Consider the following 15,020-nt stretch of genomic DNA (forward strand, 5'->3'; position numbering starts at 1 on the left):
TTTACCTGGAAGACTTCAATATTCTATCACCACCTTTCCTCAGAGCTGCCTGAACTCTATACTTGCTACTGCCCCATTGTGGTAAGGCTTTATTTACTGAGGGCAATGAAGTTCACCAATACACTAATGACAAAACTGAACATACTAAATGAGGCCAGCATCAAGAAGTCCTTGGTGATATAAGCCATAATCTTTCCTTGTGCAAAATCCAGGGTCCAGCTCAAGCTGGAATTCTGGGGAATAAAGTAGATGAAAAGAACCCAGATAATTCTAGATGTAATGCAGGTTGTATCCTAGCCCTAATACCCAAGAGCTCCACTCCTACCCCTAATCCACAGGGACTTGGCTCTTGAGGAGTACCGATCTGTCTGCTTCGCTGCTAGCTTTGTCCAATATTAAAAAAGGTATGTGCAACTGGATCTTAGCCATCATCAATCCAGTAAGTGGAAAATTTCTGAGAGATGGGGTTCCTGGCAAATCTTCCCCATGGGTTGAGCTACAAAGTGCATGACTAAGAAGATAAGATAATCATCTATACCAATTTCCGGGTAGTGGCCATGCCAGGTGGTCTGAGGCCAGAAGTAACTGAAACGGTCAAAGGCTTTCCTCTTTGGGATCAAGGCCAATGGAAGAATTCTGCAGATCCCTCCCCTTGCACGTAGTATATACCACAGACATATATTCTTTGCTGACCTGATCAACTAGGTTGATATGCTTGCTAGAATGTCAGAATTTGGGGAATGGGTCCACTTCCAATCAGGAGAGTAGGACAATGTTGTCATACTGCAGTGGGCACAGGACTACGTGACGTCCTTAAAGATGAGAAAGTTAATTCCAACAGTACTCTTTGTACCGATCCAAGCTACTACCTCCAAAAGATGAGTATGGCATGATCTCATCTGATTCTTAACCTGCCTCCAACTGGCAAATTGATTATATTAATCCTTCTCCTCCATCTCAGGGCAACAAGTTTACCCTAATTGCAACTGATACCTACTTAGAATACAGCACTATGGTACTAGTCAAGTGTATCATCACAGCAACCATCAGAGTCTCATGGAACACACCTTTCCTCCTAAGCCCTTTTCTACCACGGCAGGGTACCCATTTCACTGCAAAAAAGGTCCAAGTTTGGATCTGCTGCCATCACATCCAGTGGGTTTTCCATTTCCTCTATCATTCTCAAGCAGCTGAAAGTGCTGAATGCTGGATTGGACTCTTGAGACAGCAACTTCATCAACATAACTCCCAGGGATGGGTGTCTCAACTGAGAAGCTGCGTCCAAGGTTAACTGGCACCATCCTAGGAGGAAGTTTCTTCAATCCAGCCTTCAGGAAAGCTTACCTGATCAGGACAGATTGCTTTTAGATACAGTTCTGGTGGACTCTCTCTAGCCCTTCCTTATTCTACTTCCTGTCCAGTCACTTGGGTCTCAAGGTCCTTACCTTCTCAGAGGACTCTATATAGCTTAACCAAATGGCTTAGGCCCTTTCAATTGGCAGGTCTCCTTCTTCCAGGGAAGGTTCAGACATCTCCTTACTAGGGAAATCATGGAAACCAAGAGTAGAATTGTTGGAAGGGGACAACACAATGAGGATCAATGATTGTGCCACAAGTGTTACCACCTGCACTACGGCCTTGATGTTCCAGATGCAGCTCCTGATCTTCATCTCCAATTTACATAGGATAATCCAACTGTGAACTGCCCCTGACATCAACTTTACCATGAACCTAATTGTTAAGATCCAAGATAGAATCTTTCTGAAGGGGTGAAGCAAAGTCTGGTCTTGGTTCCTTCACGGGCCTTTTTTTTTCCTTCTCTAGTATTACCTACACCAGGATTTTCTCCATCTTTGAAGATGGGATTGGCCAATATTGGTGACTAACCAGGTTATTTAATTGGTGTAAGGTCCTTTAGAAATTTTTTTACAACCAAAGGATGGGACACGGTAGAAGCGGCATCTACTACTAATGCGGTTAGCACTCAAAGCAACAGATTCTATTGCTCAGCTAGAAATTCACTATTCATGGCCTAAGAAGACCAGAAGATCTCTTCCATATAGGCCAGTTTTCCCTAAAAAGGAATGAAACCATCCTTGAGACTAAATTGGTTCAAGAATCTACTAAATGCTTGAAGTAATGCTGCTGCTTCCTAGTAGTCAAAAGCCCACCTTGTCAGTAATAGGCATTCCTCAAGCTTGACGAATTTCCCACTGCCATGCTAGTCATCATGCCCTTCTGATCACCAGTATGACAAATGCCCAACTAAACCAATGCTATATTTTTGCTAAATATCCTTTCCATGCTATTATTGAAGACATTTCTTCATTATGAAACATTCAGTCTCGTTCAGTTCCAATCTGAAACCTGAATCTCCAGACTGGAATGAGCCAGGCCTAGCCACGGACAATGGTGGAGAGGCAGTCAATTCCATAGGAATAATGTTATAAACAGGTAACTGAACAAACAATGTTAACAATTGTATACAATTTTTTCTAGTTCTCCTAAATGCATTTCATAGACTATCATATGTGATAACTGATAAAAAAACATTGATAAAAAAAATAGACATAAGCATTCTCCCCCAAACACTATTTTAAAAAAACTAAAAGTAACAGTCTGAAATATGCATACTTACATTCAGTAAAGAAAATACTTAGCATAGGCCAACAATTTTCAGCCCTCTCCAATTTACGCAGAACTCTGAATTCTCCTGTATACTTCACCCAGTTGAAAGCCTCCTCAATTGCCAAGATTTTCTGTTACAAGTATAGGGAAAATTTTTTAAATAAATCTCTCCAATATCTGATGAATCCATGAATCCTTAAGCATTTATTTAGTATTTACTATGTACCAAGCACTAATAAAAGAGAGAAAATTGTCTCGGCCATCAAGGATGTTATAATCTAATACGGGTAGACAGACACTGCAGACAACAGGTATGAACCTGTATGTAAGGTATATATAAAATACAAACAAAGCAGAAAGAAAATAACTATAGAGGGGAAGGCAGGCTCTAGTAACTAGGGTAACCAGGATGAAGACAGACATTTTAATTTTTTCCTATGTAGCACTTTGCCCACCATTCAATCAATGTTTATTAAGTACCTCACCACTGAACTGAACTGTGTGTTTTCATTTTAGGGTATTTGTTCTTTGACACAAAGGCCATAAAAATAAAAATTATTTAGCATGCCAGCACAGGCACACATGACATCAGGAGCTGCCAAGTCCAGGCACAGGTACTACATGAATAGAGAGATGATGGATCTTCATCACAGTCCATGCTCTTAAAAGTCAAGATGGCTCATTCCAAGAGAAATAATGATAAGAGCCAAAGCAGACCTGGCACTTCTGGTCTGATATGTGGATTGGCTTGATGATTAGGCTACTATGTGGCTGGCCTGGTCATGGGAATCTCTGAGTTTCAAATTTTCTTGTAATAACAAGAGGAAAACAAAAGGCTTAATGGTGATGAAAAGAAGGAGAATGGTCTAAATTCTCATATGAACCACTGCTTCCAGACTAAGGACCAACCCAGAATCCAGGAGTTTGAATGGACTACATTAGAAATATTGGAAAATTACTAGGGTATAAAAGACAAAAGGCATCAATTAAATTAAAAAGTCAATTGTTATTACTGTGGTGTTAAGTTATAAAAAGAAACTGTGATTTTTTTTTCCTTTGGTCCTTACTCTCTGAATGAATGCAGACAGATCAAATGAATTAAGACATTCAACAAAATAATTAACTCTTCAGTGACACGGCATTCTGAGTTATTCCTGAAAGCCAAGTTGGGAAAGTTCAGAGTTAGATATCAGGTAAGACTACAATAAATTCAAGTTGAGTAAACTAGGTGGGAAAACAGGGGAAGAAGAAGTACAGTCACTTTCACCAAGGTGGCAACACACTGATACTGTGATTTTAAAGTCTGAAAAAGTACTTTATAACATTTGAATCTTACAACAATCCTATAGGGTAAACATTATGGCCATTATTCTCATTTTACAGGTGAAGAAACTAAAGCACTGAAGGGTTAAGGAAGTTGTCCATAGTGGTGCAGTATCAGACCCTCCAGGCTTAGAGCCCAGCATTCTGTCCACCGCCCTCAATATACCAGAAAAAAAGGAAATGAGTTCAAACACCACCACTTCTAAGATGGGCTCCAATGTCTGAGGACAAAAGAATGCTGGGAAACAAGAAAATTTAAACCAAAAGAAACTTTGATACTTCTCTATGCAATATGGATGGGCCTTTTAAGTATCTGAAAGTATTATCAGTGAAGGATGTAAGGATTTTTTTCAGGAAGGAACAAGCCAAATCCTCTAAATATACTCAAAACAAATAACAAAGATTTTTGCTTCTTTGGCTTTTTATTTCATCATTTGCCAGAATTAAAGATTTCTTAGCTGCTTGTACATTTTATTACATGCTGACTTATTAGTCATAAAAAAAAATCAACTGTAAATTCTCAGACTTTATGTCAAATAAAAACCACCAGCTATCCCATTTTTATCTGCTTAAATGTTACTGAGAAAACAAACTTCACAACATACATATGCTTTACTTGATGGAAAAAGGACTGTTGCAAACAGAATCATACTACTGAAGGTGAAGGAGCCTATCCAAAGATTTGTTTTCCTCACTACATTAACACTTTCCTGAAATGAGGAGAGCGATCTTGTTAATAAACCACAATCCATGGAGAGAACAGTACTATAATATGGAAAGAGGCAAACAAATGATGTAACGTTTAACACTTACATTTTCTATCTTATAACCAATTCTCAGTATACCACCGATAAAGAACTGATCATCCTGCAAAATCAAAAAAAATTAGAATCATAACTAAATTTTATTTTTATTTTCTAAAGGAAAAAAAAAACCCTTTAACATTTTGAATTAAGCTAGTAATCTCACAGAGACTTCAATAAATAGTATAATTATTAGTAAATCATGCAAAATACCTTCATGCCCAAGGAACCACAATTCAGAATTTATCTTAAAGTGTTTTAATAACAAAATCAGTTATAACAAAAACATACTTTTTTAATGAGTATTTTTCCTTAATCCCTCACTAAGATCACAAAAAACTATTCCCTGAAATTCACCATCTTCTGGACTTTTCTTAAGAATACCTTCGCTGACCTAAAATATTGTAAAAGATTATCAGAAGGAGATATTATGAAGGACTATACCATGAAGCCTTCCTAGATTTAAGACAAAAATTGAAATCATATCTAAGGCTTTAACTGTTGCTGTTCTTCAGTTGGTTCAACCATGTCCAATTCTTCATGACCTCATTTGGGTAGGGGTTTTTTTGGCGGGGTTGGGGCAAAGATACTGGCGTGGTTTGCTATTTCCTTCTCCAATTCATTTGACAGATGAGAAAACAAGAGGCAAACAGGGTTAAGTGACTTCTCCAGGGTCACAAAACTAGTTAAGCGTCTGAGTACAGATCTGAACTAAGGAACATAAGTCTTCCTGACTTCAGGGGTGGCACTCTATCCAGTGCACCACCTAGCCATGTGGGCTTTAATTACGCTAATCAAGACAAGTGGTGTCAAACTTGCCAGTATCATATTGACAGAAAACCACAAATTAACATTATATATCTTGTACTGTATTTTTATTTACTTTCTTAAACATTTCCCAATTACATTTTAATCTAGTTCCGTCCACAATCAGGAGTTTTGACACCTCTGGTCTACACCAAAGATGTTTATAAACAAACTATTCTGAGTTAGAAAAGGAGATTTTTTTTTCAGATACTACACTATAATTTTTGGGAACAGATCCAGAGACACATCTATGTCATGGATGTTTATGGAAAAGACTATGGGCAATGCTATTTTATACTCTTTGCTTCTCAATCCTCTAGTTTCTCTCCCAAACACTTCAAACCATAAGCTTACAATCATGTGACAGCACTAATTCTCAGGATGACAGAAATATAAGTATAGGTACACTTTCATAATCCTGAAGAAAAGGGGTTGGTCTTGATGACCTCTTGAAATGCCTTCTTGCTCTGTGATACAACATTTGATATTACTAAGAGGTCAACAGTCAGTAAATTATTAAACATACCCAAATACCTTTTTTTGTAAACTTTTTTTTATTTTAAACTTTAATACACTTTTCATAACACTAACATAATCACAGAATTTTGGAGTTGAAAGAGACTTTAAGCAAAACTTAATCCAACCCCTTATGCTATGAGATGGACCTTCTCATGGGCACAAAGATAGGTAGTGACAGGTCCACACCAAATTACATCACAGATGGAAGGAGTCTTAAATACAACAGGAGCAGGTACCTTGGGGAGGAAAATTGCCAATTTATCCACCGAAGTATGACCAATCAATAAGTGTTAACTAAGCAGCGAGGTGGCACAATGGATAGAATACCAGGTCTGAAGCAAGGAAGATTCATCTTCATGAGTTCAAATCTGGCCTCAGAAAGTTACTAGCTGTGTGACCCTGGGCAAGTCACTTAACCCTCTATGCCTCAGTTTCCTCATCTGTCAAATGAGCTAGAGAAGGAAATGGCAAACTAATATCTTTGCCAAGAAAATTTCAAATGGAGTCACAAAGAGTAAAATACAACTGAACAACAATAAAGTAAGTCTCTACTATTTGTACAACACTGTGTTATATGGTAGCATACAAAAGAGGGTCCTACCCTAAAGTTAGGCTTAACCAGGAAAAAACCAGGAAAAAATTGTATAAATACAGGTATATAGAAAATAGGTGATACTGAGATAAAGGAACAAGCAGCTGGAACTATTATAAAAGGACCCATGCTGAATATAGCACTTAAGTTGAGGTTTGAAGGAAACTAAGGATTTACAGAGATGGAAATCAAGAGGGCATACACATAGGTATTGATAACAGCCACTGCAAAGGCAGTGTTGTTTATAAAAAATTGTAAAAACAGTTCATTCACCAATAGAATGCATGGAAAGGAGTAACTTGCAACAAAATGAAAAGATAGGCAGGCACCAGGTCATGACAGGCTTAAATAACAGAGAAATAAATGTGTATTTGATCCTCTAACAAGGAACTAGTGGAGTTTAATGAGTAGGGAAGTGACATGCTCAAATTAGTGCTTTGGGAAATTAATTTGGCAGTTGTTTGAAGGATGTATTGGAGAAGGAAAATACTTGGGTCAAGAAAACTAATTAGGAGGTTACTGTAATAATAGTCCAGGTGGGAGATGATGAGGATCTATAAACTAGGCCAGATAGCTGTGTGAGGGAAGTTAAGGAGATGGATGCAAGATGTATCATAGAAATAGAAGCAACAAGGTTTGACAGCTAACTGGATATACAGGGTGAAGATGAGTAGGAAGTTAAGGATAATACTGAGGTTATGAACCTGACAGCCTGGAAGGATGGTAGTGCCCTCAGTAATAATTTGTATAGGTGAGGATTTGAGGGAAAAGATAATGAGTTCTGTTTTGAATCTGAGACATGTTAAATTTTAGGTGTCTTTAGGACCTTCAATTTTAAATGCCCAAAGGCAGTTGATGATATGGAATTGAATTTTAAGAGGAAGAAGAGGGGTGAAAATATAAATCTAGGAATTGTCAGCACAGAAGTGATCATTACATTCACATGTGAGTATATGAAGTTACCACTGGAAAGAAGGGAAGAGTCCAGGACTGAACCTTGGGGTACAGCTACAGATTGGGGGTGGTGGTATTAGAAATGATGATCCAACAAAAGAGAATGAGAAAGGGAAAGCAGACAAGTGGTAGGAGGAAAGCCAAGATATCAATGCCATGAAAACTGAGAAAAGAGTGTCCAGAAGGAATGGGTGGTCAATCAACAAATACTATTCACTTACTATGTCCCAGGCACTGTATTAGATGTTGAGAATTTGAATGCAACGCATGAAATAATTCCTTCTCAAAAGGACATTAAATGCTGAAGAAAGGTCAAGAGGTAAGGACTGAGAAAAGGAAGTCAGATAAAGCAATTAAAAGATTCTGGGTGCCTTTGGAGAAAAGTTTCAGTTAGGTGATGAGGTTGGAAGACACACTGTAGAGGGTTTAGTAAAAGTGAGAAAAGGGGAAGGGGAGGTAACAAATGTAGATGGCTTTTTCATACTTAGCTGAGAAGGCGAGGAGAAAGATAAGACAATAGCTGACAGAGTAGGATCTAGTGAGGGTTATGAGTATGAGTAACACAAGCCAATTTGTCTTAATCAAAATTATCTTTCAAAGTAAGATATTCCCTGCTCCTACAGACTGAGAAACAGGGCCAGGACATATCACCTCCTGCCGCCTGGCCAGCCTTTCACCTTGCTCATGATTCCTGCAAAGGCAAAGATTCCCCATGAACCTGCAAGGTTCAAGACTCCCCCAGACATACTAACTCCGGCTTAGACATAGATGGTGAGGTGGGTCCAAAAACACCCTGCCACAACACTAGGAAGTTAAGGGCTATACTGACACCTTAAAGGCCTGGGCCCAAGGGGGACTGAGCCTTTTAATCCCTTGACTTCATCAAAGGAACCCTTTCCATTCATTAATACTCTGGATGGACTCAATTCCTAAGGATTAGCTTACTCCCAACCCCTTTATATTCATCCTATTCCTGCGATACTGTACAGCCAAAGCCCAATCCTAACAGTCTGTCTCCTCATTTCCATTCCTCTCAACCCTGCCCCTCGTTGCACTCTCAATCACACCCATACTCACACTCACACTTACACCGACACCCTTACACTCCACATCTGTCCAATCCTTCCACTAAGCCTTCTAGAATTCCCACTCCATAATTAACAAATTTATTTTCATTTTAGACCTCTTCCTCTCCTGCTCCTTCCATCCTCTGATGCTCATTAAGAGTTAGTTCCCCCCAATGACACTGCACCCTAGGTTATCCTTTTCAGTACCTGTGCACTTTCTTGCACACCTACCCAACTCACTGGTTCTGGTGGAAGAGTCAAAATATTCTGTGCTCTCTGTTGCCATGTCCTAAGTCTCCCTCTACCAACATGTCTCAGCAACCTTTCTCCTCTGAAGCTCATTCAAGCCAAATTTATCACTTAATAGCAGGTTTGGGTAGTTATTATCTACCAACTCTGAGAACATTCTCTCTACTTTCTCAATGAGTTCGGTGCCTAACTCCTGCCCTCATCCTAGGAAACTTCTATATATATATATATATATATATATGTTGATGTTGCCTCAAATAACCTAAATGCCCTGAACTTCTCAATTTATTCAACTCCATGACCTACTCTTCCACTCCATCTCAACTACAGACGGGGCTGGTTCATGTTCAAAAACTGCAAAATTCCTTTGCCTATTTAAAATGACTAATTAATATAAATTTTTAAAGATTTATTACAAAATATTTTATCATTTTGTCTCTCCCTTTGCCATGCTACCCATAACACTAACCTTTGTCCTCCCAATGACCACTAATCCTTACAGTCTTAAGTACTTTCCCAGGCCATCACCCCAGCTCTGGTTCCACCTTCCTCTCTTCCCAATCTGAACACCTCATTGAACAGGTTCTGTTCTGCACTGTCCTTTATTCTTCGATCTCTTGTCCCCTTATTCTACTACACCTTAACAAATCCTAAATCTGAGTTACTCCTACCATCTGTTTAGTTCACTCAATGCTGACTTAAGCCGAAAGTGACAATGAGTCACCAAGCATTTATCAAGTGGCTACTCTCTGAAACCCTGGAAATACAAAGGCAAAAACCTCATCCCTGCTCTTAGAGAACTAGCTCACATTCAAACCGAGAAGACCACATGCAAATAACTATGTAGAGACGAGATATATAGACTATACACAGTTGGTAATCTCATAGGGAACACATTAGAATTGAGGGGGGGACTGGGAAAAACCATGTGAGGAAGGTGGGATTTGAGCTGAGACTTGAAGAATCCAGAGAAATCAGAGAAGAAAGGACAGAGAGATGGATGGAAGGGAGACCATTCCAGGAAGCCATTGAGGACAGCTGGTAAAAAGGCATGGGAGGAAAGAGGTCAGTGTCACTGAATATTACAGTATGTGTATAAGAGTCGTGTTAAGAAGAGTGAAAGATACGAAAGGGCCAAGTCATAAAGGGTTTTAAAAGTTAAACCTTTGATATTTTATTTCATCTTGGAGGTATCAGGGAGCCATTGGAGTTTATTGAGTAGGCAGGTAACGTTGTTAGACCTGTGCTTTAAGAAGATGAATCTGACAGCTGCATAGAGGATGGACTAGAGGAGAAGGGGGGAACCTGCAGCGTCGAGGCCACATGTGGTCCTCTAGGTCCTCAAGTGTGGCCCTTTGTTCTGTGAAGTTTGGATTCAGTCAGAGGGCCGCACTTGAGAAGAGGGCCACACGTGGCCTCGAAGCCGAAGGTTCCCCACTCTCGGACTAGAGGGAGGAGAAACTTGAGACAGGAAGACCAAAAAGAAAGCTAAATGCTAAAAGCTTAACGTCCTGGCAAGAAATGATGAAGGCCTGAACCAGGGTGGAAGCTGTGTCAGAGGAGAGAAGGGGCTATGTCCAAGAAATGTTGCAAAGGGAAAGTCAACAGGACTTTGTAATAGATTGAGGGGGGAGATTCTGAACATTAGTATTAAAATTCAACTGTCTATAATAATAGCTGACACTTATATAACATTTTAAGGTTCACAAAGTGATTCACAGACTTTACCTCATTTGATCCTCATAATTGAGCAAACTATTACACCCTCCTCTATATTCTACACAGTACTGACGATTATTTATAATCGCAGTAGGAGGTGAGAGTGATACCTAGGTTGTAAGCCTGCGAGATTGGGACATCAGTATTGCTCTCAATAGTAAGAGGGAAGTTTGGAACAAAGGAGGAAAGATAAGAGAATGCAAGATATCCATGTGACATCCAGTCTGAGATGTCTAAGAGATAGAGATGTGAGACCGGAGGTCAGCAGAGAGGTTTTGGCTGGATAAGTATATCTGAGAATCACCTACACAGAGAGGACCCTTGAACTCACAGGAGTTGATGAGATCACTAAGCAAAACAGTATAAAGGAAGAAAAGAGGGCCTAGATCAGAGCTCTGTGGGACCCTGATGATCAGGAGGCATAAACCTGGTTAAAAAATCCAGAAAAGGAGATTAATGTGACTGTCAGAGACACACTAGGTTGTAAAGACCTAGTCCTAACAAAGCACATCAAGTTAGTGCCACTTACCACAACTTTCTTTGCCAAATCCACAATATCTTCCAGCAATTCAATATGCTGCAATCTCTTCAAACTTAATTCACAAGTACTAGAGCTATTTAAAGAAAAAATTGTTTTAGAAATGGGTAGTTTTATATTGCCTGATTCCGAACATCAGTATTAAAATTCAACCGTATATAATAACAGCTGACATTTAGATAACATTTTAAGGTTTACAAAGTGATTCACAGACTTTATCTCATTTGATCCTCATAACTGATCAAACTATTACACCCTCCTCTCCATTCTACACAGTATTGATGATTATTTATAACAATAATCCTCAAGCTTATTTTTTCACAACTGAGGAATTGTTTCTAAGTTTCAAATGTTTGGAACTATAGGTTAGAAATAAGCCTTAAAGAGATTATACGTAATGACTGAAGTAAAGAATGATATGAAATAAGCAGCTGTGGGGAACCTGTGGCCAACAAATCCTTTTATTAAGGGGATTTATTCTGTGAAGTCTGAATTCAATCAGAGGGCTTTACTAGAGGACCTAGAGGGTCACATGTGGCCCTGAGGCTGCAGGTTCCCCACCGGAGTCCAAATGCAATCCTTTTATCATACTTGGCATTGGTGATGTTTTTATTAGTTATAAATGCAGTCTTGGTCTTCTTTTAAGAAACATGTGAATAAACTGTCAAGATTAGATGAGGGTGACAAAAATGATTAAAAGACTAGAACAGCTAAAGGAGGTGGAACTGAATAAATCAGCACTGCATTCAAGTACATGCAGGATTAAGAAAAACAGGATGTTAAATAGTTGTTAGAGAGGATTAAAAAAATTAAATGGGATTAAGGTACAATAAGGATTTTAATCATAAAAGAATAAATAAAAGACTGTGAGGGTGACTAATATAGGAATAGGTTACATAATCTCTGTCTTTAGTTTTTTTGGAGGGGGGAAGGCAGGGCAATTGGGGTTAAGTGGCTTGCCCAAGGTCATAAAGTGTGTCAAGTGTCTGAGGGCAAATTTGAACTCAGGTCCTCCTGACTCCAGAGCCAGTGCTGTACTCACTACGCCACCTAGCTGTTGCATCTGTTTTTAATTTTATTTAAATATATAAATATATCTTGTTTGATATGTTTAAATATAAATGCTTAACTTTATTTGACTACTTAAATGTAGCAGATATCTTAATTGTACCTTGTACAGGTATGACTAGAAATAAGTAAATGAACCACATTATCCCAAGCTTTTTTTCTACTTTTAGGACTCATTTTTCAGGAAAATATAACATTCTCCCAATAGTCAAATAAAGCAACAAAACTACATAACTAACAAGACTTGCTTACCTGATGTCTATACAAGGATGTAACTGAGATACTACAGGATTCTGTTCACGTTGAAAAAGAAGCGGCCAGAAGATGTATATTTTAATGACATCACAGTAATCTCGAAGGACATGAAGTGGCTTACTACACCAAATTTTGCAGATATCCAGTTCTTTATCAAAAAAAATTAAATTAATATTGCTAGGCTTTTTGAGTAGGAAAAAACATAGGTAATAAAAACAGAAAGCAGAGATTAGAAAATCACAGGAAATCAGTCAAAGTGAAAATATCTCTCCATTATAGTACATATGCTAGAAGTACTAATTGTTCAAGATTTTCTGGCAAGTTATTTTAAAAATAACTTGAGATTTTAAATTCAAAATAATTAAACAAGTAAATTTTTAAAGAAGTATGATACCACACATGAACATGGATAGATTTTATTAATTCTCTAATTATACCAACAGTAAAAAGAAAATAGGTTCGAGTGCTAAATTACTCACCCAGATTTGCCTTAACTTGTGAAAATTTCCTAGGATATGCACCACCCTGAAAAAAGAAAACAGGTTTTATTGCTCTTTGGTAAAACATGGTAGCATATTCAACTGGACTAGTAAACTATAAATTAGCTACATAAAATAAAATAATATGTGCTATGTTTTAATCTATAAATTTCTGGGCAAGGCCACTTCTTTCAACCTACCAGTCACCAAGTTCTTTTCCAGTGGCTACCATGCTCCCTTCTATAATTTTCAATTACCCACTTTTGGTCAAAATACAACTATGACCTCTCTTGTAAATAAGTTAAAACTCAAATCCATTTCTGTCTCTATTCTGATTATATATATATCTTAATCTTTAATCTATCACATCATGGCCTTCTGAGAAACAAAAATGCAATTAAGTTAGGTAGGGCCAACAGAGTACATTTCTTGTCCTATTTTTAAATTTTTATGGTATTATTTTGAAATTTTTTACTCTGAACTTAAAACACAAAAAAATAGGGATTTCCATGTACACAGAACAGAAAGGTAACTCTATTAGAAAATCATGAAGCTCTGTTTCATACATTGGCTATGCTATAGTATGTAGAAAATAAGTATATAATATATGGCAAATTCCTTACATTATTTTCAAAACTATCCTTGACTGTGCTTCCTTTTTACTTCCTTCTGTTCTCTACTATACATTCAAAAAATATTTCAATGACCATTTTTTGGGCATCACTATTGCTAGTCTTCTCTCCAAACCACCCCCATGACCCCAATTAAAAACCAGGAGAAAAAAAAACCCTCATGATAAATAAGCAAAACCAAGCAAAATAAATCTACACAGTGGCCATGCCCAAAAATATGTCTTTCTGAACAAATGCTTCACCATAGGTCCTCTAGAGATATGGTTGGTGATCACATTAATCGAGTTAAGTCTTTCAAAATCATTTTTAAGTACAATGTTGTTGTATAAATCCTTCTCCTAGTACAGCTCAGGCTACCCAGGATTCTTGGCAATTGTCTCTTTAACCATGTCTTATGGTACAATAATATTTCATTACATTTATATACCACAATTTGCTCAGCCATTCCCCAATTGCTGGGCACCCCATCAGATTCTAAATCTTTGCTTTTTTTTTTTTTAAATTCAAGAAGTCTGTTTCGCTTGCAGTTTTCTTTGCAGGTATTATCCTCTCTTTTACTCTCACTTTTCTTTCCTCTTTCGGAGTCAGTCCACCTCCAGGATTTCTGTTTTCTTATTTTACTCCCTCCGTACCTTATGAAGAAATTAAGGCTATAAAGAAACAGACACTTGTGTCTTCTCCCATCAATATGTTAGTACTATGTCATTATACAACCCCTTGCAAATGCTCAAATAAATTTACTTTTTAGGTTTCTGGCGACATAAGTTTACATTTCAAAGTTCCTACTCAGCTCTGTTTTTTCATCAGAAATGCTTGGAACTAAGTCAAGGGGACAGCAAATTATGGTCCATGGGTCAAAACCTTTTTGTTTGGCTAGTGAATTAAGGATAGTTTTTTATATTTTTAAATTGTTTTACTGTAACACAAACATACTCGTTCAATTATAGATTATCTATGAATGCTACTGAAATACAACACCAGAGTTGAATAGTTGCAACAGGATCTCTATGTGGCTTCTCACAGGGACTCACAGAGACTACTACAATGCAGTTATAATTTGACATTGTTTCAAGTGTCACCTGTATTACTGTACCACAACATTTTTTCATTACCAGTGTATAAGAATTATGTCAAAACAAGAAAAAAGAAAATTGTTTTATTATAATTTTTTGAGCTCAGGGCTGAGACTGAAGTTTTTCTGAACAAGAAGAACTATGATCAACCACTATTATCAAACACTGAATGACTCTGAAAATTAATTTTTGCAGCAGAGTTGATAATGTTTCTTAATTAATTCAACCTAAAATTCCAAGGTAAAAGAGTGCTTACATGCAAAACTTATAATTGAGTCAATTTAGTAACAATGTTGTTTAAATCACAAGTAATG

General features: G+C 37.7%; 1 protein-coding gene across 1 annotated transcript in view; it reads right to left on the reverse strand.

Moving 5' to 3' along the window:
- Positions 1–15,020, reverse strand: part of TTC3 (tetratricopeptide repeat domain 3) — a 142,871-nt gene that overhangs the window by 122,791 nt on the left and 5,060 nt on the right. Inside the window, exons 3-7 of the mRNA XM_036747973.1 lie at positions 13,002–13,047; positions 12,520–12,670; positions 11,191–11,275; positions 4,765–4,818; positions 2,639–2,759 (exon numbers count right to left, since the gene is read on the reverse strand). Coding sequence (XP_036603868.1) covers positions 2,639–2,759; positions 4,765–4,818; positions 11,191–11,275; positions 12,520–12,670; positions 13,002–13,047 — 457 coding nt within the window. The remainder of the gene's footprint in view (positions 1–2,638; positions 2,760–4,764; positions 4,819–11,190; positions 11,276–12,519; positions 12,671–13,001; positions 13,048–15,020) is intronic.

This window comes from Trichosurus vulpecula, chromosome 2, assembly GCF_011100635.1.
Source record: "Trichosurus vulpecula isolate mTriVul1 chromosome 2, mTriVul1.pri, whole genome shotgun sequence".
Lineage (NCBI taxonomy): Eukaryota > Metazoa > Chordata > Mammalia > Diprotodontia > Phalangeridae > Trichosurus > Trichosurus vulpecula.